The sequence below is a fragment of the Lonchura striata genome, chromosome 15 (genome assembly GCF_050655825.1).
Source record: "Lonchura striata isolate lonStrDom1 chromosome 15, ASM5065582v1, whole genome shotgun sequence".
Classification (NCBI taxonomy): domain Eukaryota; kingdom Metazoa; phylum Chordata; class Aves; order Passeriformes; family Estrildidae; genus Lonchura; species Lonchura striata.
Window position 1 is genome coordinate 5,248,217 of NC_140717.1, and position 25,570 is coordinate 5,273,786.

The following is a 25,570-nucleotide window of genomic DNA, read 5'->3' on the forward strand; positions in this document are numbered from 1 at the left end:
TTTCCCGCGATCCCTCGCGCGCCGGAAGCGGCGGCGCGGCGGTTCCGCGGCGGAGGCCCAGGGCAGCGGCGGGAGGCGCTCCCGGGGGCCGCCATGGACGTGACCGGGCCCGAGACCGACTGGCGCAGCACCAACTTCCGCCAGAAGCTCGTCAGCCAGATGTGAGTGAGAGCCGCGGGCTCGCCGCCGGGTAGGCCGCGCGCGGGCCTCGGCTCCTGCCGCCCGCGGGGCCGCCCCGGGGCCGTGTCCCGGCGTGTCCCGCGGGGCCGTGTCCCGGCGTGTCCCGCGGGGCCGTGTCCCGGCGTGTCCGCTCCCCTGCCGGCCCTCCCCGGCCTGGCCGGGTTCCTGCTTCCCGCTGGTTCCTCTCCCGAGGGGGCCTCGTTGCCAGGATTTGCCCAGACCCTGTGCGGGGTAACCGGGGCTGCTCTTTGACTTAATTTTCCCGATCTTCCTTGTCTTTCACTGTCTCCAGCATTCCCGATTTCCTGCCCTGCTTGACACCATCTGGTTTAGGGCCGTGATTTTGCCAGTGTCCTTCAAGTTGTGAAATTTGGCATATTCATCCCTATGAAAATCACTGTCATGGGCTTGTGGCTGACTTTTGGGGGCAAACATGAAATAAAATGCTGGCGGTTTAATGTGAAGTTCAGCTTGTTGCCTTTTCAATTTTCGTGTGTGAAACAATTGCTTTCCTTGAATTACTGTGCTGCTCTGCAGGCTTTTTCTGTTTTTGGAAGGTGGTGAGCACAGAAGTGAAGCACTGTTCATTCTTTCTAAAATAATGTTGGAGTGCTAATTCACGTGTACTTGGAAAGCTTGGTATTCCCTTGTTGATTTTAACAATCAGTACCTAAAACTGGATTGGCTTTTTTATGACATTTGAGTAGTGTGAGTGTTTGTGGTTTTACTACAATTAGGGTGCTGTTCCAGAATTAGAGTGTTGCAGTATTCCTTGAAGAAGCATGATGGTGTTTGTCTGTCAGAGCCACACAGACTGCCTTGGTGCTCACAATGGACGTGTCACTTTCTAAACTTTCTGTAAAGTCATTAATCTTGTTAGATTAATCCCTTACTTCCTCTCCTGTTCTACTGCTTTGGCAAAACAAGAGTGCCCTTGAATGCTGTGTTGCTTTGAGGACATAAACGTGAGTAAGCACATGCAAACCTAACACAGTCAAACTTTGAGTTTGTATTTGCCCTGCAAACTGTAATGTGTTTTCACTAAGCAGCAAACTATGCTCAAAAATGTTTCAATGGAAGTGTACAACAAGGGATTAAAAAATTACTACTACTGACCAAAAAAGTCTTTAAGCTTAATTGCCAAATGAAGAGATGACAGTAATGCTAAACTTTTAATATGTGCCCTCTGTTTATTTTCTTCTACACAAGTGCACAGATGTCTCTGTAGGATTTCTGTGCTTTTTATTACAGGTGTAGTGACAGTCTTTTTTTGTCACTTCCAGTTTTACAGGGTGGATCAGATATTTGTATTCATGGCCTTGTTCAAAAAGCAAACAAAACTGTTACTGGAATGACTGGGATGAGTTGTTACAGTGACTGCAGCAGACTTTTTTATGCAATTACTGTGTGTTAGATGTCCAAAACCAGCCTGGCCTGGCTCCGTGTGGCACTTGGAATTAGATAAAGCTAGCCATAAGTAGAGTTTGTTGAATGACAAATAAAAGCAATTTACTTGCTAAAAAATCTGGAGCTCTCTATGCAACAAGTTCCTATTTCTTTCCAGAAGCTCCCAGCTTTGTCATTACAGGCTGACATAGTAGGAGGAAGATGGAGGTAATTAAATATCTGGTGAATCACCTGAAAGTTTTTGTAATCTGTGGGAAGGTTGTTCTGAGCAATTAGGGAAATACAATCTTAAATGTTTGTGTATCTTTCAGTTCATCCTGCAGCCAAGAGGTGATACTTGTCAAGATAAATGTTAACATATCTTGAACATTAAAAGCATGAAACCATTCACATTACTCATTTCGAGTGCCTCTTTAGAGCTGCTGGATATAGGTGTCTCCACTTGTTGAATTCCACACTTGGATTTTCATTACAACACAGAATTGAAGTTTTCTGTCTTTCAGGAGCGATGTTGTGTGAGTGCCCATTTCAGTGTGGGCAGTGGGTATCCTGAGGAGTGTCTCAGTGCTCCATGTGCATGATTTGGATGTGGACATTTGGGAGAATCGTGCTTTGGATGTCCTGAGTCCAGTACGAGGTGCTGTGGGACTGCAGGGCCAAGCAGATCTTCCATAGAGAGCAGGACTGAGGAAGCCTGAGCTCCAATGACTGAGGCTGAGGAGCAGCTTTGGCTTCTCCCAGGGTGTTCCAGGGGTCAGCAGTGATGTAGGAGTGTGGATAAATCCTTTTGCTTGCAGGGCACCACTTTATTCTGGCCCTTACATAGCTCCTGTACACACTGGTGCCCTGAGAGTCTCCCTTCTGAAGGCCTTTCCTTAACATGTTTTTAGATGTTGGTATTGCCTGAAGGACAGGTCTGATCTGGGCTGTAAACTCAGTCTGTGGCTGTGTCTGGTTCCTGCCCTGAGAAGGGAATTGTGCTGGGATGTAGCTCAGCTGGTGTGATGGTCCCTGGCTTTGGGAGGTGCTGGCCCTGAATCTCCTTGTCCTGGTGTTTCACTGCAACAACTGATTCACACAGGGAGCTGGGCAGTTTGGAAGAACATGTTCTGCAAGAATTTTCTGTTAGACCAGCTAGCCTGAGTGAGAGGTTGCACATATTTGGGCTGGAAAGAAGCTTCTTAAGAGTGGAGGGGGAATTCCAGAAGCTGGAGTTGGTGCTGAGCTCTGCCTCTTGTGAAACCACAACTCTGAGTGTTCTGCATGAAATCAGAAAGACGGATTTTTAGTGCACATCTACACATTTACTGATGATACATTTACTAAGTGCTTAAAGGCAGATTGAGGTTGAATTTCTAGTTCCCAAAGTTTTGTAGAGTTGGGTGTTCTGCAAGGAATGTGGTCTGTGCTAAAGTTGTGACTCTTTTTTAGCTGACTGCCCTAGTCTTTTAATGTAACTATTTTTATGTTTATTGCAGTTAAATATGTGAACAAGGAACAAGTTGTGTGTTCTTGTTTCTTCCCAGTCTAAACCTTTATTGGAATGTTAATAAATAGGATGTGGAGAGCTTGGAGTGGCATTTTCAGTAATGCAGATGTAGTCACAATAATTCATCTTTCATGTTCTATAATGTCGAGAGGAAATGATCCATATAAAAGCAGATCATTTCTTTGCTGTGGATTTTTTCCAGGTTCCTGATACCATATTGATTACTGTCTCTATCACATCCCCTAAGTGCTACTTAGTCTGTAACTACCAAGCTGCTTTAAAAAAGAACAGGTTTGGCAGGGAAGTTTCTGAGAATGACCGTGCCTAGAGGATTGGAACAGAACTTCACTTGGCTGAACTCCTTGTTTTAGGATGGCTTTCTTTGCATGTTCCATAGTTGAATTGGTTGCTACTCTTTGATGTACTGAGAATGCCCCTTCTTTTCCAATCATGTCCCCTCCCACCCTGCCCATGGCTGCACCTCTCCCTCCTCTGTCCCTAATCCATGCTCCTACTCATTGTCCTCACTCACTGGTTCAGCCTCTGTGCCTTTGGGCAACCTATATTTTGTTTTATTCTTCCACCTTATGTTTAGGGAATTCTTTTGGAAAATCCTGATGCTAGGAATTTTAATCTCGTTGTTTACTAAACATGGATTACATTAATCCTGCCATTTAGTTTTTCTCAATTAAGTCCTGGTATTTTGTCAAAATAATACATCAGGTTGTAAAATTATGACTTGTTTAGCAGTTGGTCTTGAATTCTGCAAAGAATATTTGTGTTGCCTTTTAGAAGTTAGTTGGCTTTTTTCTCCATTATTTGAAGAAACTTTATAGGGTGGCAGTTTTAAGTAATACGTGGTGGTGATTTGGTTTGGTGGGGTTTTTTTGTTTGTTTTGTGGTGGATATTTGGGTTTTTTGTTTCCTTTTAATCTATAAATGAGAGAGGGGTAAAAGCACAGACCTTTCTAACTACAGGAAGTATTTGTAATACCCTCAATTAAAATCCAGCCTTGTTTTTTTTCCTCTTTTTTTTTTTTTCAGTGAGGAAGCCATGAGGAAAGCTGGTGTTGCCCATAACAAATCTAGCAAAGATATGGAGAGCCATGTGTTTATGAAGGCCAAAACAAGGGTAAATCTCTATTTGCTTCCAGAAGTTATTGAGTGTCAAAAGAAGTTTGAAATTAATTGCAGAAATAGCAAAGCCAGTGCACTTAAGAATACAGATTTATTTGAGATTTTGATTTATATGTGCTGCTTCTTTTACCTTGAGGGGAAGTGAGGAGTTCTGCATCCAGCAGATGCATCAAACTGGCCTTAGTGCAAGACAGCTTTGCTGATGCTGCAGTGTTTCATGCACATATGGAACCACACTTTTCTTACCTGAATGTCTGTATGTAGTGAATTGCATGAAATTTCCTTTACCTACAGTGTAGCACCATTCCAGTTTGGTGGTCAGAAAAACCAAGGATGTCAATGGAAAGGCTCTGAAAAGAGTAACCCCAAGGGAAGAGCTGTGGTCTCTGTGAAAGTCTGGCTGTAATGTACAATTCTGTGCTCTTATCAAAACCTAAACTTCTTCCCTGGAGCTGTGTTGTGAGAAATTGGATACTGTTCCTGTCTCCAAATGAGCCATGTTTGAGATAGAACCTGTCTTGGTGCAAATGTTACAATGCTGATGTCACAAATCTGCACCCACTGTTGGCATCCTCCCTGCTGGGTTGTTTCATGGGCAGGAAGGCTTGTCTCAGCCCTCTGCAACTTCCTACAAATCATAAAGCACACTAAGAAAATATTTCAAGGAATATTTGTCTTTTCACTTCTGACATTTCTGTCATGTTAATTTTCCAAGTTATTAATTTACTTGTATTTGTAATATGAATTTAGCTTTAGAAAAGTTACAGTGGTACAAATGTGGTATAATTCAAGTACTTAAATAATTGTGTGCAGAGTAAGCAGGTTCTGTCCTTACAAAAAAAGGAATTATAGTGGATAAGAAGTGGAAAATGATGTTGGTTTATAATGCTTGCATGTTGTGGTCCTGTTAGTGTGGCTGTCAGGAGGTTCTTTCCTGTGAATTTTGTGGTTTCTCGGTGTTCTTGTACCATCAACCCCAATGACGTATTAGTGAAAATATTCCTGGTTCATAAACAGGCTGTTCTTGGAAGTGAACTGCTCTGAAAAGCCCACACACATTGTAGAGTAAAATCCAGTATGTTGAGGAAGAATACTGAAGAACCAGAAAGTAATGGTTTTTGTGTTTTCATTTCTTTTGCTAAAATACTCATTTTTCACCTCTAGGAGGAGTATCTTTCTCTTGTGGCCAGGCTTATTATCCATTTCCGAGATATTCGTAAGTAATTTTTTAGTTTTGGTTTTATTTTCTTCTCAATTGTGGTTTCTCATTGAAGCATCATAAAAGGGAAAAAAATAAAGTAAATTTTAGGGCTTCTGTGTGTGATTCTGCATGTGATTCTTTAAAAACTGCTTTTAAAATCTTCCTGTCGTATACATGCCTAATTTATAAATACTATTTCTTTTACACATCATCTATATTTGAAAAGTAATTGAGAAATTATTTAAACTTGCTACTTTTCCTCCTTCCTAAATTTTTCTGTATCTTTGCTTTCCTTCCATTTTTATATAGAATTCTGATTACCAAATTGGCTTAGGTTAATGTATTTTATTAGAGCTACAGTAGATAGTAGGTTTTTAAAATTTATTTTTAAAACTATGATTTGAGTATATTTTTTGTAGAGGGTATATCCAGAAGGTCAATGTGACAATATTAACAAAGATGATTAATATTTTTTTTCTTTGCAGACAATAAGAAATCTCAAGCCTCAGTCAGTGGTAACAGTTCCTTTTTTGTTGCTGTTTTCTTCCTTCCCTGTACTGTCCTTTTCTAAATAGAACAGCTTAGACATCAGGGCTGTGGTCACTGAGAGTAAAGCATCTGTGTGTTCCCCAGCTGGGATATTAAATGGTGCTGGAGTACAGGAGGGGAAGCATGACAGTCTTGGAGTTGTTTAGTGGTGAGGGAGACAGGCTTGGCCAGTGCTTTGGGTATAGCACAGCAGACTTGTTTGTTCCCCTGTTTGTACTTCTGTCAGCTCACAGCAAGAAGGTTCGTGAAAGCACGAGAGTGATGGAAAATAATCTCCTGCTGAGCAGCCCAGGTTCCTGTCTGTTGGCTGCTGTGGCTCCCCAGGTCTTGCACCAGAGGCAGAAATATTTGTGGGGCCATTTGGTGAGCTTAGGTCTGATCCTGGCTTCTGCCTGTGTGCTAATTCTCACTGCAGTGGATGTTAGGGACATAGTATGGTCCTATGGTTTTATCCCTACAGCCAAATGTGCACTCCGTGATTGATTAAAATGCAGTCTGGCCTGCTGGAAATTATTTTATAAATACTCCTAAGAAAGGTGGTGTGTGTTCTGTACCTGGTCAATATTGCTTCTGTACCCCGTGTTGTGTTTTGACCTTTTGAATTGTTTTTTTCTCTTTAACGTCACTTTTCTGTGTGCCCAGGATTCAGATTGTGATATGTTTTGGAAGGCATAAATTAATTCAGTGCATAATAACAGTGATGTTAGAGGGGGAACTGTATGGCAAAGTACATCCTCTGGTCTGAGCATTGCTTCTCTGACTTGAGGAGGAAGATTCACAGTAGGACGCTCTTAGTTTTTGAGGTTAAAAGCTTTATATCCTCATGGAGTTTTGTTGGCAGCTTGTTTTGACTTGTGTATAAAATTGGAGATGGCTAATAAGTTCCTTTTCTCTGATGTATTTAAAATCTGTGTGTAACTTCATGGCACTAGAGCACTTTAAATCATCTCTCTCTCTTTACAGAGAGGCAGAGATGTGCCAGAAGCCTCACAAGCAGGGCAGTGAATCTGAGTTTGTCAGGGTATTGGATCTAATCATGGCCCGAAGTTGCCAGATCAGAGTGGATGATGGAGAGCAGGGGATTCTGGAAAAGCAGTTGCATGGCTGGCTGCATATCAGTGTCTGTTTTCTTTGCAGATCCGATGAATGCCCTGCAGAATCTAACTGGGGGTCCCGCAGCAGGGGCGCCTGGCATGGCCATGGCTTCCCGAGCTCAGGGGGCACCAATGAGTGGCATGACAGGCCTTGGTCCGATGGCACAGCAGATGAGTCTCCCAGGGCAGCAGCAGCCTCCTGGAACCTCGGGAATGGCCCCTCATGGGATGCCTGGTGTCTCTACAGCTACTCAGCAGAGTAAGTGTTTGGTTTGTTTCCACCACTGAAGTTGTTCAGCTTTTCATTAATAAGGCCTTTGCCCAGGGAAAAGGTGCTGAAGAGATACCATGCTTCTGACTAAATCAGCCAAGTGACCTGGGGAAAGAACTGATTACAAGTACTGCTACCTAATTGGATAAATGTCTCCCTTAGTATGGCCAACACAGTGTAGCTGTTGTATGAGCAAATTCTCCTTTCATCATGTCAGCTTCAGAACATTGCTTTTGTACAGCTCACCTATGTTTTCCATGGTACGGTGCTTCCTGCTGGTGACCTCAGTGCACATTTCTTCCTGCACATTTTCACTCTCTTTACTTACTCTCAATGGAGGAGGAGTGAATTACAAGTTGGTAGTACAAATTGTAATTAATTCTGCTGTTAATGTGCCCTATTCATTTGGAGAAGCAAAAGTATATCCTGCTAAGGAAGGACATTAATTAATCTCATGTCCTTTGGGTATCATGTTTTAAGTACGGTCTATCTTCTCTTCAGCCCAGCTTCAGCTTCAGCAGATAGCTCAGCAGCAACAGCAGCAGCAGCAGCAATTCCAGCAGCAGCAGGTGGCCCTGCAGCAGCAGCAGCAGTTCCAGGCCCAGCAGTCAGCCATGCAGCAGCAGTTCCAGGTGCAGCAGCAGCAGGCAGCGGCCGCTGCGGTGGCGCAGCAGCAGCAGCAGCAACAGCAGCAGTTGCAGGCTGTCCAGCAGCAGCAGCAGCACATGCTGAAACTGCAGATGCAGCAGCAGCAAAACCAACAGCAGGTGATGACATACAGCTACCATGGCAAATGTGATCAGTGTGCTGGCTTGAAAGCAAACCAGTGGGAGATCCCAAGTCAGAACTACAATTTAATGGGAAAATTAAAATAAAATGCAGTTGAATAAAACCACTGCCAGAGTTAGAACAGGAGCTGACCCCTGTGGGTCAGGGAGGTGGCAGCAGCCCCATCCCAGGGGGGCTCAGCCCTCCTGCAGTGCCAGCTGTGCTTCTGCTGGAGCAGGATCCTGCACAAGGGGGGAGTTTTCCTCTGGAGCTCCAGGGCTGGGGGAGATGGGCCTGGGCTCCTCTGGGAATGCAGGGGGAAGGAAGCTGCTCCTCTGGGAATGCAGGGGGAAGGAAGCTGCTCCTCTGGGAATGCAGGGGGAAGAAAGCTGCTCCTCTGGGAATGCAGGGGGAAGAAAGCTGCTCCTCTGGGAATGCAGGGGGCAAAGGCTGCTGTGCTGTTCCCAGGTCAGATTGGATCCAGGTAGGAATGCTTGGCTCCTCCCCTGGGCGGAGCATCTCCCATGGATGATGGAATTTTCTCAGCCATGCAGGGACACTCAGTGGCCATGGACAGCAGAGATCTCCTGGAGGGATGGTTGGTTGTGGAGGAGATAAAGAGCACTGCCCTACCCGTTTTTAACAGATGGTAATAGAATACACATATTTGGTTACATCTTGCATTGTAACCTATGACAATCAGTTATTTGTCAAGTGAGGCTTGGCTTGTGTGGAACTATCAGCTCTGCCTGTTAATTAACACATTTCCACTTTAGGGAAGGGCTTCAGGTTAGATTGGCAAGTTAATTGACAGCAGTATATCACATGCTAGAGGAAAAGCTTTACAGATGTTTTGTTGCTTTCTTCTGTCATAGCAATAGAGAATGAAAATCTTTGTCTCTTTCTTTTTATAAATGTCGGGATAATCTTTCATTTTGACAGAAATTGGGAAAGAATAACCCTTGAATTACTCTACCAATAGTGGCTGTTTTGTCATTGTGTGACTAATGTGTTGCCACTTTAAAAAATGTATATATATACATGTATATATATATATATACGTATAATATCCTTAGTACTAAAGCAAGGGGGGAAACTTCAGCTGTCATATTCTTGTGCAGTTTTTGGTAAGGGGTGATTACAGTATCTGTATCTGAGCTCATTTGTACAGGAGAAGCTGATGGACTTCACCTTTGATTTTAAAAGTTATGGGAAAGCTTCTAAGTGGAAATACAGGCTATTTAACCATTTAGGGTTGAGATATACAAGGATGAGTGGATAACCCTTTGGGCTTAAAACACCAATCTGAGGTATTAGGATTCTGTTTACTTTTGGTTTATGCTATAAAAGTAAGTCTGGTGTTGCATTGCTGGAAGCTTTAACATCCTGGCTTTTCCTGCTTTTCAGATGCAGCAGCAACAGCAGCAGCAGCAACTGCAACGGATTGCTCAAATGCAGCAGCTGCAGGCTGCACAGGTCATGCAGGCACAACAGCAACAGCAGCAGCAACAGCAGCAGCAGCAGATACCACAACAACAGATACAGCAGCAGCCACCTCAACAAGTCATGCAACAGCAGATGCAACAGATGCAGCAGCAACAACAGCAGCAGCAGCAGCAGCAACAACAACAACAACAGGTTGCTCAGGCACAGCAGTCTCAGCTTCCACCACAGTCCCAGCCTCAGCCCCAGCCCATGGTATCTCAGCCTCAGGCAATCTCAGGACAAATTCCCAGTCAGGTTATGCCTGTCACTCTCACACCACAGCAGTTAAAAGCTATGCAGGTATGGGCTAGTGATCAGCTGGTTATGTCCATCTAGAGAAATAAAACATATCTGACTCTTGCTAATAATCAAGTAGGAAAACCATAACTTTTAAGAGCTCTGCAGTTAGCAAGTACAGCGTGTTTAAAGGTTTATATCTGGGCCTGCCAGTAGAGAGCAGTTTTTTTCTTAAGAGTTTTGGAAATCTATGGAAACCATTGATGCAGCTGATATTTAAAAATTATCTCTTGTCTCATTCTTGAATGGACAAGTGAAAAAAAGAAAAAGAGACATACTCTGGTTAAAGAAAAATTACCTTCATGCAGTTTGCTTTTCTAGAACATGAGCAAATGCCTTGAAGTGTTCTAGACTGCAGCCAATGTTAGCTCTCTGCCATGCTGGCTGTGCTTCTGCTGCCATGTTGGGAGGTTTTGGTCACAGTTTAATCCTGCCTTGAAGAGAAGGTGGACAAGACAATGGTTTTACTCTGTTGAATCTCTTGCTGGGTCATCCTCTTAATGGTGCAGCTTTTTGAAGTGTTAAAGAGTATTTTTTATCTGGGCTGCATAGGTTACTGTTGCACCAAAGCTCAGACCTGTTTTTCTTTGGGCCTTACTGGGAAGGAGTGTCAGCCACACTTCAGAAATGGATGAGTTGATACCTCCACTTTGTGGTCCTACCAGCTAAGCTAGGAGTAGTTAATGTCATGATTGTCACACCTTCAGATGTAATGAATTTCTAAACATTTGAAATGCTGGTCATTGGTAGGCTTGCGAAAAATTTAAGTGTTATTATTTTTATATATAAGACTTGATAGTAGAGGTAAGAAGTGCAAGAAGTTGTTGAATTGGGTGGACAGTCTGTGGGAAAACTGTTGTAAATGTTTTAAACATGGGAACTTGTTTTCACACAAAAAACCCCAATTTTAGTTGGTGAGGCTGGTCTTGTCTCCATACTCCTTTTAATGAGCATCGTCAATGCAGTTGAAACAGGAGTGTCATACCCTGCTCAGGTATGTGTGTTTACTTTGGGTTTTGTTCTCCTGCTCTAGGTAAGAGCTCAGCTGGTGCAGCAGCAGCAGCAGCAGGCAGCAGCAGCAGCAGCAGTGCAAGCAGCTCAGGCCCAAGCTGCTCAGATGGGAGCTTCAGGGCAGGTAAGGGCCCAGGGGCCAGTGGCACAGGTCACAGGCCTGTGGCAAGTGCATGCTAGAGATGAGCATGGAGTTGGGTTTCTGGTGGTTCCTGGTGAGGGTCTGACATTGGTCATCCCCTGCATAAAGGGGACATGGTCTTCTCTGCTGTTTCTCCTTTGCCTGGAGTCAGAGGCAGGATTTCATTGCCCACCTCTCTGTGCATGCTCTCTGTCCCAAGTAGGTACGAGTGTTGCCTGTACTGACACAGGAATGCACATGAGTAAGGTGGTCTCCTGTGGGCACACTACAAGTCTGACTGTTGGTACCTGGAGTGTATCACCTCTTCTTTCATTAAACTCTCCTAGGTGACTGCTTTGTTGTGTAAACTGATTTCTGTACTGTGAATCTTTGCCTGCTATCTTTAATCACGTGTGATTTACCTTCCATCTTCATGTATTGACTATAAAAAAAATTAGTATAGATGATGAAATCTCTCTGCACTCTCCTGTCAGTCCTTTCATCTTTCATTCTTCTTCTGAGTGAAATGGGCTGTAGATCTAGATGCTCTTGTTCTGGATGTGAATTGTGAAGAACAAATGGTGTGTGTCACAAGTGCAGAGTTACATTAAAAAAAGAAAGGTGCTGGGTGAAAGCTTGTTGTCTAACATGGTTTTTTTATCCTGCAATATACACCTGTAGCCTCAGTGGTTGTTTCTTGATGTGTGTCTGGTATGAAGGAGACATGGGGAAAAAAATGGGGAATGGCTTGAGCTGAACCTCTTATCCCATTTTCCACAAAAATATGGAAGTCTTTTGTGGCTTACCTGTGTAATGTTTCATATAGAGGCATTTTACAGACATGGGTAAGTACAAATATCACCACTCTGTAGATTAATAGAGAGGCAGACAGATGAAATGAGGCTGACTAGGACTAATGGCAGAATTCTTTTTGCATACCCAGACATTCCATGTTTTTCAAGCACCATTTTCCATTCAGTGCACAAGTAATTTTATAGATTCAGTAGACTTTGACAGCAATTGCTTCTCCTATGTGCATCTCCCAGACTTGTATCAGGGATAGTGTCTTGTACCATGGTAACTCTCAGCTGGCCACATCCTTGTTGGTGTGGCCAAGTTCTGTTTCTGAATTGCTCCTTTGGCTTGTGTCAATGTAACACAGGATGTAAAAGCTAGGCAGTGGTAAGTACAGTTGGGACAGTGCCGGCAGCAATGCAGAATTCTCTTTCTACAGTTGAAATGTGAATTAAAACTTGTTTGTTTCTTAAATAATTTCCAGGTGGGAGCTGCAGGGACTTAGGCTGACTGGAAGGAGACTTTTTCCCTTGTTGCTAACTTTAGTGGTGCTCTTTTCAACTCTGAAGCAGATGGACTGTGTTTATGTAGAGTCAGCTTAATTTTCTTGCCCCTTTAGTGACTTCATGTGCCAGTGGCTTAACAGCACAGTGCATTTGAAAAGCTTTGGGTGATACCATGGTTGACAGCCAGTTTTGTATTGCAGCTTTATCCAGTCCTGTGTGGGGATTGCTCTATCTAGCACACGTGGAGTTGGAATATTCCACACACAGGCTTTATTCCACTGATGTTCATGCCAGTGCAAGATGAGTCTACCAAAATTCACCTACCACTATGAAGTCCAATAACTAAGTGGGTTTCTTGTACTTGTCTAAATATTTTCTGTATATAATAGGCTTACGATTGTGGCTGTATATAATATTACAATGCAGCTTCAGTGTTGAGAGTGTGTAAGGATTTTCTTTACTTTATAAGAAGTGTCTTTTAAGACTAGATTTTTGCTTTCTATTTAGTACATTTTTCAGTAGCATCAGCATTTTTAATAGATCTGCCTTGATTTCTTTATTTGGCTCAGGGAAGCTTTTTCTTATAAACAAGCCCTATCCTAATCTTTGCTTGTTACATTTAAACTTAGTCTTTAAGGGCTTTCAAACTGGGAATTTTGCTTGCTGTGTCTGCATTTTTCCTTTTCCATAAAGTTTCTGTAAATCCTTCCTCCATAAAAGGAAAAGCAGTCCCAGTTTAAACATGTGAGAAGTTCTTCTCTGAAGTTATAAAGACACCACACAGATCAATGTTACCCTGCTGCAGTCCTTGTGGGCATGTAGCTCCCAGGGAAGCTCACAGCAGTAGTGTCCCAGCAGGCAGAGACCTACACAGAATGCTTGCAGCACCAAGGAAAAAGATCTGTAATCAACTAGAGTTAAGTATGAGGAAAGTTAAGTCCCTGTTCTGGTGCAGTTCCTTCAGGTGCTCAGAATGCAGAGTGGCTGATGCTGATTGAAAATTGGAGCTGCCTTTAGTGCAGTGGCAGTGGCACTGTATGTACCTGTGCTCACCAGAAGCTGTGTATTTATGGAACGCTCAATGTTTGGATGTTAGATAAAAGAAATTTACAGGTTCTGGATTCTATTTGTTCTATTCCACTTCATTTTTATAATATAATGGGATTTGTAGTTTAGTTTGGAGGGAGATCTTATTGCTCTCTGATTTATCTCAATTTACAGAGTCTGGAATTTTACCTCATAAGAATCAATTTCACTTGTGGAGGAAGATATGTGTTCAGTTAAAATCTTTCTCAAGAGTACTTAAATATTTCTGGTTGTCTTATTTTATGAGAAGAGTAACTCCTTTATGGACATATTGCTTTGGAACCCCCTTTCCTGATTCCTTTATCAAAGGATCATGGGTTTTGTAAATATAAATGAGCTGCAGAATGGGGGAAAAATAGATTGCTTTTGTTAAGAGAGTGGAATTGATGTCATGTATAAATTTCCTTTACAGAGCACACACTTAAAAGAATACAAGAACCTCTAACCCAAAATTGTAAGCTTGAGCACTTGTTTGACCAACCACAATACTATAAACAGCTGAAAGCCTTTGAATTGGAGTTTGTCATGCTGGTGTTCAGTGGTTTGCCAGACACTTAACCTGTGGATATTCTTCTAATTTCCTTTGCCTCAGTGGAAGTAATCTAAATCTTCACATTTTGGTGGTGTGGCTTCAGAAACACGGCCAAGATGGGACATGTGGATCACCATAACATGCCTGGGATTCCACAGCTCCAGAGATCTGTGTGCATTCACGAGGGTCTAAGATGGGGTGATTGTGCCTGAAAGGATATTCCCCTCCCACCCCAGCAATTTCCCCCTTTGTTTTGGTTTTGTTAGGGTTATGTTGCTTCACCAGCTCTCATGTTGATACTGTAGCTCTTCACTGCACCCCGTAGCATCCACTTGTGCTCTGTGGCAGGGCTGGGTTGTTGTGTTTGCTCTGGCAGCTGCTGCATGCTGTGTGTGCACGTGTGCATGTGTGTGTGATGTCTGAGGCACTCCCCTTTGTTCCCCTTTTGAAATCCTGTCTCTGACCATCCCTCTTTGCCTGGATGGAAAGGGACTGCATTGCTCTGATGTTGTGAACTAACAGCTGTGCTGAATTTGACACTATTTTCTTTATCAGTTATTGCTTTCCTTTTTCAGTCTTGCTATGTTGTATTTAATTTTATTTATTTTTAACAATTGTAAGCACATGCATTCTTTGACTTTCTAGAGATGTGTTGCTGGCTGCTTCAGTCCATTTACATAAACACCCAGCAGGAATGCCCCAAACCATTTACAGGAAGGAGACTGCATAATCTCTTAGGGTAGTTAGGATTTTATAGGTTCCTTGGTAACATGTAAGCCAGGAAAAAAAGGTAGCCCAGAGAACTTTACTGTAGATCTTTGAAGTCCCAAACAGAAGCTCTTTCACTGTAAAGTAAAAGACTAAGTAAATCTACCAAAGCTACCTGAATACTACCTCAAATATATGCTGTATTTGTTGTAAATTCTCTGTATGTGAGGTAATATAAAATTTTATAGCAGAGGGCTATACAGATATAAAAAATTAAATCTTTGTGGCTCATGCAGGCTGATGGTTTTGAAAGGTCTTTTTAGACACTGCAGAGCAGCACAGTCCTAATACTATTTTAAAACAAAAATTGATTCTAATGCTGACCTTTATCATTTACCCTAAATTATTGTACTTTAGGGTGTACTCGCCCTATACAGCTGGAGAATCAAAAAACTTGAGGAAGATCATGGACTCAGAAAAATATAGTAGTAGAGGAATAGGTGTTTGTCTAAATGATGGTAATTTAAAAAGTATACTTGACTTAGTGTGTGGGTTTTAAAAGGGAGGAAATAGATTTTTTCAAACCTGGAAGTCCTTTTTGTTGTGCATAGGTTGGGCTGGTGTGACATTTGCCCTCTGTGGAGCAGTGCACTGGCAGCTGCTGTTGAGCTGTCTGTGAGTGTCCTGTACCAGGGGGCATGGCCAGAACTGCCTTGGAGCCCACAGTGGGGGAAGGCACACCAGAAACCTGTGGCATTATAGAGCTGCTTAGATGGAGAGCTCCTGACAGCAGTCTCTGAGTACTTATTTCCAAGAATTTCAGAATTTCAAGATGTCAGGAAAGATTTAGGAAAGGCCCTTCATGGAAATGACAGGATAGTCAACCCTTGACCCACAGATCTGAGGCTGTTTATGGGCTCTGTCAGGATACCAGGAGTTCATGAGGTGCTCTCTGAAAATGGATAGGAGGAGTATAAGAAGGATAAAGTTGGATTTCCAAGCCAGCAGGTTAGGTTAACCTTTAGAGAAAAGCTCACTAACCTTCCCTTCACGCTCCCCCTCCCCAGTTCCCGGAGGCTGCATGTGCTTCTCATCCTGCCAGTGCACTGCATTTCTTGTTTTGCGATTACTTTTGTCTGTTGTCCCTCTGTCCTCAAAGATGATCACCGCACCCATGGCCCGAGGTGGGATGCAAATCAGACCGCGGTTCCCGCCTACCAGCGCGGTGCCTGCTACACCACCGAGCTCCATGCCCTTGGGCGGACAGCAAATGCCACAGGTATTTACTGGGTCACAGCACATTGTGTCAGCAACTGTGCAACGCTTCACTGCCTGCTGCTGCCTTTCCAGCAAGGGGACTGCTCACTTTTGCATCAAACGATGAACTTGCTGCCTTACTCAGGCTGTTGGTGTGTTTAGGTTGTGTTTTTTAAGGATTCTTTTTCGGTTTAAGTAGTAGGTTTTCTTGGGATATCAAATAAAGCATTTTAAAAGTGGGAGAGATCTTTATTTTAACATTTAAAACTTTGCTGTGTTCAGAATTGATTCATGACTCAAATTAAAGGTCCACACTCACAGAGGGTGCATTTCTGAGTGGTGCAACTCAGCACTGCAGTGTACCTGGCTGAGTTGTGTCCAGGACCTTGCTTGGCCTATGTTCATGCTCTGTACAGGTGCTTCTTGTGCTTTGGTAAACTTGGCTCATTCCAGTTTGAGCAGCTTCATGGCATGGTATCAGGGACCCAGAAAAATCTGAGCTGTTCTTTTCTTTCATGGCTGTGTAGGAGGAATTGCCAGAAGGATTCCACTAGTACCTGCATCAGAGAAGATCCTGTGTAGGCAGGCTGGCAGCTCCTATCCAGCTGTTGCTGGAAAATGCATGAGGTCAGAGCACTTCATTTCTTCTCAGGAGTTTGCAAAGGTAGTGACAGTGACCAGAAAGATTCTGCAGCCCTAGGCAAACACACCTGTTGTCATTTCTGGTTGAAGATGGATGGTGATTGCAATCCAGGACAGTGTGTATCTGTTAACTGACACAGAGTCAGAGAGCAATTTACTTTGTGTCACTGTAGCAGTTAATATTGACTGAGATAATCATCTCCCATTTCAAATATCCACAATATTTGAGGCTTTCCCATGGATATTTAAGTATTAGTTTTGCTTCTGTTTAATACTTGACTCATAGCAAAAGGCTTCTAGTTCAAGCATTCAGTGCCATAGGGTGACTTTTGAGCACTGCCATTGTTAGTGAGGAGCTGTGAGTTCTCACACCACTGAACTGCTCCTCAGGAAGTGCTGTCAGGAGCATGCCAGGGGTTCTGAAAGTGATGGAGAGGCTGAACAACAACTGGTCAAAGCAGAAGAAGAGAAATTTTTCATGAGCAATGATTGTAGTGAAAATGGCTCTGAAGCAGGTGCTGGGATCAGTGAGTGAGTCATGGTTTGCTGGTGGCTGGAAGCAGATTTTGGAGGCAGTCTGACCTGCCATATAACTGACAGCTCTGGACCAACATGAGTCTCTAGTATTATCTGCCAAAACACTTTGTTCAGGCTCTAGGTAGGTAAGAAATAAGAAGTGTTGTCATTTACATCTCTTAATTTTATGAAATGCTAAACTGCTACTGCCTGCTGGGTATAACTTCCTGGCCATCAGAGCCCTTGCAGCTGTTCACAGTAGGAGTGAAGGGCTGTAGCAGATTTGTGGTTATTAATCACTCATTTAAGAGCATGTCTTCTCCTTGACTGTAGTATCAAAATCCATTTAGATGTGGTGATAGGCAGTTCAGGGTGTATTTTCTCTTTAGAAAAGAATCCTGGTGTTGTACTGAAGAATGCTTTTTAACAGAAGGACCAGATATGATACCAATACCTTGTGGCTATTTATTTTTATCCCATAAGACGAAACAGTCTGGCCTTTTTTATCACAATACTCATTGGATTCTCCAGTGAGTTTATTTGTTTGGTTGGGGTTTTTTGCTTCTTACAGTCTTTTCAAACAAAACAAAAAATTACTGATATGAGGTTTTATTCCACAATCACCTGGTGTTTTGATTTGCAAGAGAATTAGAGCTGAGAGCCCTTACCAGCCTTATCTCCTGAGTGCTGTGTGGTGCCTGAGACTCAGCCAAATGAAGGTAGAACTCATAGCTGGGTTTGTCTTCCAGGACAGTGTGCTCTGAACACTAACAATAGCTTTGGTTTAGTGGATGTAAATGCAAACTTCTATTATGCAAGCCTAAATACCTTTTGGGCAAGACTGCAGAAAATTAGAGTACAGTGTCATGGTCAGGTCACTGAAGAGTCACAGGGCAAATTCATGCTCAGTGGGCTGTAGTAGCTGTCCATGGACATGCTTTTATGTGCAGAAATTCATATCCCTCAGTGAAAAAATGCCTACTTGGATTTCCTTGTGTCTGTTGAAGATGCAGGGTATGTAAATGATCAGCAACCATGGCTTAACTCTGGAGCTGAATGAATTCAATGGAGTTAAAACTCTGGAGGAGGGGGTTTTTGTCTTTTGGGTTCATAGCTATTTTTGTAATGTGTTTATTTGATTTTCTTTTTTTTTTTTTAAGCCTTCTTTTTACTCAGAGTCAGCTGCAAAGAGCATTCCCTAGAAGTTGAAATTTCATTAAATTGTTACAATCTTAATCTTTATCCTACAAACAATGTAGAAACCTAAGTCTGAAATAATCTTTAAACCTGTTCTGAAATGATGTAGCAAATGAACTGCAGTCAAAGAAAACCAAGGCAGTAAGTTCAGAACTGCACACTTCTGAATGCTTGTTTTTGAAAATGGCATCATTTTGCTAACTATTAGGCATTGGCCTTTGCTGTTCTGAAATGAAGGTGGCAGAGAGCAAACCTGGAGAGGAGGAAATCTGCCTGTGAAAGTATTTGGATGAGGAGGGGTAGTGCAAAAGAATTCAGTTCATCCAGTGCTTATGTGCACAGTAAATGCTGCATTATCCTTTTCTTCACTTTCTGCAGGATTTCTAAATAATTGTAAATAATGTCCTTGGTGCTGAATTACACACAGAAACTTAAATCTGTCAGAAAACCTAATGAAATCTTACTCCTTCCTTCCCAAAACACAAGGATTTAAGTATTCAGAAGTGCTTTTTTGTAACAACTTGAGACACTTAACAGGAGCCTGATTTTCAGGAAGTGATGAACCACTCCAAGTGGTGTTAGTCTGACTTGATGAAAAATAGGTGCAGTGTCCACATGGGTAAGTTCTGAATCACTTGCTGTCTAATAGCACATTAAATAGACCTGTGAAGGATCAGGGAATGCTCTTTGCAGTGTCCATCCTAGGCTTCTTTCAAACACAGTGTCTGCAGGAGGCAAACTGTGCTTTTCAATCTCAAAAATGCTTCCCCAGCTGTTGAGGAGAGACATGCTGTTAAAGAATCCACCTCCTTTGGAAAACAGAAGCCCAGTAGCTGTTGATTATGGAAAAAAGGAAGATATTGTATAATTTCAGCCTCATTTGTTCCACGTATTAACTCTGTGAGAGGTTGCAAAGGTGCTGGGGTTATTGAAGATTGAAAAAACATCATAGTATGTCAGGCTGCATTTGGTTTTGAACTATTCTGTAATGGGTGATAAACTAGTATCTTCAAGATTAGTAGTTTTGCACTGAGCTGGGGGATTGATTGTGCCTTTTTGGGGGGAATGTGACCTTTTGCACAGCTGCAGTGGGATGTACCAAGCAGAGCATTTCCTGATGTAGTCAGTGTGTCCATGCAGAGGTAGACAATGCAATACCTTTCAGTGTGCTAGGTATCATGTTCTCTGCATACAGGTGGGTTATTTAAATGGATATTTAACAAGAGAGTGAAGGACAGCACCAATCTGCAGTGCCTGGGACTTGTGGATTTCCGGAACCTTTGCTTAAAAATGGTTTAGACTGAGGGAAAGAGTTGTTAATTCAAAGAGGCTAATCAGAGACTTACAGAATGGACACATAGGTTAAAGAACCACAATCTATTGCCTCTGCAGGCTAATTCCATTTATCTTTGTACTTATTTACAGCCTCAAGTCATAGAACTCTCTCCATGTACCTTGAACAAATGTGATCACTCAATATCTGCATTACTATCCCATGCCTCTGCCATTGCACAGGTTTTCTTGTTTGGTTTTAAGGGATTAAGAGGAAAAATTGTATTACAACAATGTGAGAAGTTGCTAAAATTTTGGTGTTCATCTGGCTCTAGCAATATAGAGTATACAGAATAAACTTAGTTGTTTGGTGCTCTTCTGGAAATTCTCTTACTTGCCTTTTTGTCCTTTAGGCACACCTCATCATTCTCCCAAGGTCAGGAAGCTACTTTACTTTTTTTCCTCCCAGCTGTTTAGTTTGGAGTTTCTGTCCCCACCCAGATTTTCAGAACTCAGTATTTAAACAATATGTTGGTGATTTGGCTTACCTAATTTTTTTCTTTCTTCTTCCTAAAGAAAACCAGTTGAGAAGCTGCAGCTGAGTCTGACAGACCTTTGAAGACTATAATTAAAATGTCTAAATAAGGAGGGGGCTTTGACTCTTAATTATCAAGTGGGAAATGTCTTTTCTTCCTGCTCTTCTTTAGTTCTAATAAAGTACAGGTTTTTCACATGGCACTTCCAACATTTTAATTGCAACATGATGGTTTGGGCAGTGAATAATAATTATACAATTAATTCAAGCTATGTGCAGTTTTAATGGTTTCTGCTGAAGTTGGTAAGATTTACTGGCCTGAGAGCTTCAAGAGTGATACAGGTGGGAGTGTCCTCATGGGGGAAAAAGGAAATTAATGTTTTCATTTCTTGTAGGCCTGAGGATACATTTCTCTCCACAGGTAAAGCCTTTTAGTTAGGTTCCCATGCTCCGCTCCCTTTTGTTGTTGTTGATGGCATCTTTTCCCACATTCCAGGTCAGCCAGAACAACATCACCATGATGTCATCCCCATCTCCTGTCCAGCAGGCTCAGACACCCCAGTCCATGCCTCCACCCCCGCAGCCCCAGCCATCCCCTCAGCCAGGCCAGCCAACTTCCCAGCCAAACTCAAATGTCAGGTGAGCCCCACTGCAACTTCTGAGCACTTCTGTCAATGCTGTCAATGCCCTAAGTGTGAGGTTCTCAGAAACATTTAATAACCTTACTCTGTTTCCTTTGAAGTGAATGAATTTTAATACCAGCTCCACTGGGAGCACAGGTGAGGAGACAGTGTTGAATTCACTCTAAAACTCACATTTCACATAAAGAATCTGTGTATGAAATCTCACCAGGGCAGAACTACAGAAAGCCGTAATGATGCTTATTAAAATCATACCTGCTAACAGGCTGATGATACTTCCTTGTCAGATTCTGGCAGGTTTAATTTTGTGTTTATTTTTCAGCTCTGGCCCTGCCCCTTCACCCAGCAGCTTTCTCCCGAGTCCATCTCCACAACCATCACAGAGCCCAGCAGCTGCACGAACACCTCAGAACTTCAGTGTCCCATCCCCAGGTCCTTTAAACACTCCAGGTAGATAATCTCAGAGTTATACTGCAAACCATGGGTTGGGCTGTGTTTTGGTAACTGTAAGAATTCCTGGGAAACCTGTTATTTTTGGCACAGTGTAAACTTGCAAGAGCTCTAGGTAGCAGCTGGCATTGCAGGTAGTGAACATGTCACATGCACCACATAACACAACTGCTTGGATTCCCAAATCAAAATCCACTGAAACCTCTTTTCTCATCATGAACTGTCTAATGGGTGTACTCTGGCACTTGGCACTTCCCTCCCAGGCAGAATAAGCAGTTGGTGATACTATCAGTGGAGGTCACATACTGCCTCCTTCTATACCAATATTGTGTGCTTTACAGATAGGAAAGGACCCACTTAGCAAAAACTGCTGTGAATTTTTTGTGTTTAATGCTTAAAGTATCAGAGTGAAGGCAAAATAAAGACCTAGAAAATGGGTATGTGGAACTTTGGAACTTCGCAGAAAAAAAATGTGTTAAGTGGGAATTGCTCTTCTGCCCATAGAACATGTTATTTCCAAACAGAAACTAGAGATTGGGCAAGCACTTAAACTATGGAGGGTATGGATTTGACACAAGCTACACTGAGAGTGCCACATTTCAGATCAAGGTTCTGAAATGTGAGAATAATGTTCTGCAGTATCTTTTATCACCCTGTGACATGCAGTCTTCCTTTTTGCCAGGAAATCCAAATTCTGTCATGAGTCCAGCCAGTTCTGGTCAGTCAGAGGAGCAACAGTATCTGGAAAAACTCAAACAACTATCAAAATACATCGAGCCACTCCGGAGGATGATCAATAAAATAGATAAAAATGAAGGTGAGGTTTCTTGTATTCCATGCATTTATCTGTCAGCTCCTTTATCTGCTGAAAAAAAGCAATACTTTGTCTTTTGTAATGATTTCTCTTCCAGGGATTAAGAATGTCAGAGCTATTCTTTCTTGCTTCTAACTAAAGACTGTAGTGTGAGGAATGGGCAAAGCCTTTATCCTTAAATTCTCATCAGTTTTTTATTTTTATTTCTGATGGTTTTGAAACATGTAGAGTTCATGCTTTGGATATACTTGGGATTAGATGAAAGATCTTTAATCTTTACTACTTCCTTTAGTATTGGCTCATGTTTTTATTTTTGACAGTGCTGTATTTCTGTCTGCAAGAATGGAAGCTTTTCTTGTAGTCAGTGTTTGTGTTTCTGATACTGTTTCAGATAGGAAGAAGGACCTGAGTAAAATGAAGAGTCTCTTGGATATCCTGACTGACCCTTCCAAAAGGTAAAATTTCCTGTCAGTTTTCCCAGCTATTCCAGAAATCTGCTCTTAGCCCCCAGCCCTGTTGCCACTGAGGCTGTCCCTGGGGCTCAGCAACACTTCAGCTGAGGTGCCTGCTTGGTAGGTGATGTGGGTGAAATTTCTCCTCTTCCTCAGGTGCCCCCTGAAGACGCTGCAGAAATGTGAAATTGCTCTGGAGAAGCTGAAAAATGATATGGCTGTGGTATGTAATGCTTTGGGCCAGCAGAGATAAGCAACTCATTCCAAAAGGTCTTAAGGCTTGGCAGGATCATTTTTACAGTTTTTATTACTCATCCTGTTAAAACTTCAATTGGACAAAATGAGAGAACAGGAAAAAAGGGACAAGCATTTACTTCATGTAAGTCACCTGTGTGTATATTTTAACTGAGTTTCAATTTCTTGTGCTCTGTGCCAAGACTTGAATAATTCTTTGGACTGTGGCTATTTTAGGACAGCCTTCCTAAACCAAAACTGAATATGTTGGGGTTTGTTTTTTGCTTTATTCCTCCCTTAATGTTCCTGTGTACAATTTTGAGAGTCATTTGCATTTCATGCCTTGGAAGTTTACTGCTATAAAATTTTTCAGACTCAAAACAGTAGATATTTCTATTTCTGGTGGCAATTAAAGGAGAAGGTGCTTCTGTTGTGTTTCAGCCTACCCCACCACCTCCCCCAGTGCCCCCCACCAAGCAGCAGTACTTGTGCCAGCCCCTCTTGGATGCTGTTCTGGCCAACATCCGCTCCCCAGTCTTCAACCATTCCCTGTACCGCACGTTCATGCCGGCGATGACGGCGATCCACGGGCAGCCCATCACGTAGGTACCACGGGCTGCTGCCTGCCCAGAGCTCCTCCCGTGGGCAAAAACGCTCTGCAGAGACCACTAAAACAACAGATGGGTTTATGGATGGGGGTGACCTGTACCTTTTTACCTTTTTTCACGTGTGAAATAATTAACAAGGCCTTTTGCGGGCTGTGCTGTACGCAGGGCTCCCATTGTTTCCCCTCGGAAGAGGAAATATGAAGAGGATGAAAGACAGACCATCCCAAATGTCCTACAGGGAGAGGTTGCAAGATTAAATCCTAAATTCCTGGTGAACCTGGACCCTTCACACTGCAGCAATAATGGCACAGTTCATCTCATATGCAAGCTAGGTAAGAAGAAAGGGGGAGATGTGCAGTCTGGTTCCTTCTTGGGGTTCACAGGCTAGAAAGCAAGTTCAGCTATGCACTAAAAGTCTCCTGTATGACAAGAAATGCTCTGCTCTAATGGAAGTGTGTTTGCCTTTTAGATGACAAGAATCTTCCAAATGTCCCACCACTCCAGCTCAGTGTTCCTGCAGACTATCCAGACCAGAGCCCTCTGTGGATAAAGAACCCCAGACAGTATGGTATGACATTTGCTGGGCACGTGCATGTGGCAGTCGTGGGGAAATGTGAACACCTAATGTTGCTCTTTTATTTTAGTGTTTTTCATATGATTTTTATGGCAACATCCTTTATCTGTTATCTCTTTTTTCTCCAGCAGCCAATCCCTTTTTGCAGTCAGTGTATCGATACATGACTTCCAAACTATTGCAACTGCCAGACAAGCATTCAGTCACAGCTCTCTTGAACACCTGGGCACAAAGCATTCGTCAGGCCTGTCTCTCTGCTGCATAACAGCTCACCTCCTGCAGCACGAAGCCAGAAAAAAACTCACAATCAGCAGCTGGCCTCTTCCACATGCCACTGGAAAACCACAGAGTGGGGAGGTTACTTCAGAAGAAAGAAGCCTTACGTTGTTTTGTTTCTAGGTTGTCGGGTTCACTAGAGAACCTGATGTTAGACTTAGCTTTCATGCTTTCTATCTTCTGCCTCTGTGGACTTTTGCCAGCATTTTCAGATATACAAAATGTGTATATATGGTTCTCAAGACTGTATTTAGGATGAGTTTTTATTGTCTTCTTAGAGAAGAAATTATTTGTGGACTTCCATCAGGGAGTCTGTTATAAGAGGGGGCAGGGAAAAATGTCCTAATTTGCTTCAAAATCTGTTCAGTGCCAGTATTTCTTTCACACTGTATGTTTTGTGACCTATACTGCCCCAGAAATAAATGAGCTGCAACTCGAATGTGCTTGCAAACTTGCCAGTAGGTGCAGGAAATCTTTTTTACTATTAGCTTTGCCCAGAGATGGGATAAATTACAACCTTTTAAGAAAGGCATCCCTCAAATATGTGAGATAAATCTGCATAATTATACTTGGGGGTGGGAATGTGGAACCAAACAGAGGAAAAAAGGATTCATTTTATAAAACCTTTTATAGCTTATTTTAAATGCAACTTTGTATAAACGGTTTTTGGTTAGCATGGACCACCTTTCTCACTCCAACAGAGTAAGGGTGATGAGAAAGAGATACTCATGTGCACACTGACTTCCTCTATAAATTCAGTAAATGTGTACATACAGATGGGGGGGAACCAACAGTATAAAGGCCAGTCCAGCAGGTTTGTAGCTGCATTTCTTCTTTTCAGAGTCTTTGTGAGGCACCTGGCTTCCAGTGGGAGTTAATGCAGTGCACTGAAAATGTTTCTATATTACATCAGTTTGTTAAAACAAAAAAGGCAAAAAACATCTCAGGAGTAGAACTGACAACTCATCCATCGTGCCTTTGACAGTGATGGGCACTCCAGTCAGTCATCAGCTGCCTTACTGTTGGCACTTTGAAAACGTTTGCCACAAGTAACTCTAATGCATTTTTCATATTTCCCCGTGTGTCTAAGTTGCTCCTTTTTAAGTTCCTGGTGCAGGAGAATTTCAAATATCAGATGTTCCAATTATATCCTGCCCCATCTCTCTCTGTAGTGTGCAGCAAAATTTAAAGAGTAGCTGGGCTCTCTTACAGTAGTGTCAAGAAATTGCTGTGACCTCTGTAAATCCATGTGGTGTCATCAGTTTTAGGATGTTTTTAAATGTGGGTACTTAGTAAGCACTGACTGAGGCAGCAGAATGCTGTCAGTATTTTGTACATGAGCAAATGCATTATCTGTTTGTTTCTACTGTAATAAATTTAATATTATTCCTGTGTTGGATGCTAACATTGTACTGCTCTTCCCCTGTTAGGGCACCATGGGATGAGGGCTGCTGTGTTCTGTAGT

The 25,570-nt window shown here is 42.5% G+C and overlaps 1 protein-coding gene across 4 annotated transcripts; it reads left to right on the top strand.

Moving 5' to 3' along the window:
• Positions 1-35: 35 nt before the first annotated feature.
• Positions 36-25,498, top strand: MED15 (mediator complex subunit 15). 4 transcript variants are annotated; one of them, XM_077787126.2, is made up of 18 exons: positions 36-161; positions 4,121-4,208; positions 5,378-5,429; positions 5,900-5,929; positions 7,101-7,316; positions 7,830-8,095; positions 9,504-9,881; positions 10,912-11,013; positions 15,797-15,916; positions 20,553-20,695; positions 21,020-21,147; positions 21,830-21,964; positions 22,353-22,416; positions 22,570-22,636; positions 23,089-23,249; positions 23,421-23,587; positions 23,725-23,823; positions 23,958-25,498. In XM_077787126.2, exons 1-18 carry the CDS (start codon positions 94-96, stop codon positions 24,092-24,094), a joined length of 2,421 nt encoding a protein of 806 aa, XP_077643252.2. In that variant the 5' UTR covers positions 36-93; the 3' UTR covers positions 24,095-25,498. The 4 variants fall into 4 exon arrangements, with proteins under 4 accessions (XP_077643252.2, XP_077643253.2, XP_077643254.2 ...); XM_077787127.2 differs by having other exon boundaries at positions 23,961-25,498; XM_077787128.2 differs by lacking the exon at positions 15,797-15,916.
• The last annotated feature ends 72 nt before the right edge of the window (positions 25,499-25,570 follow it).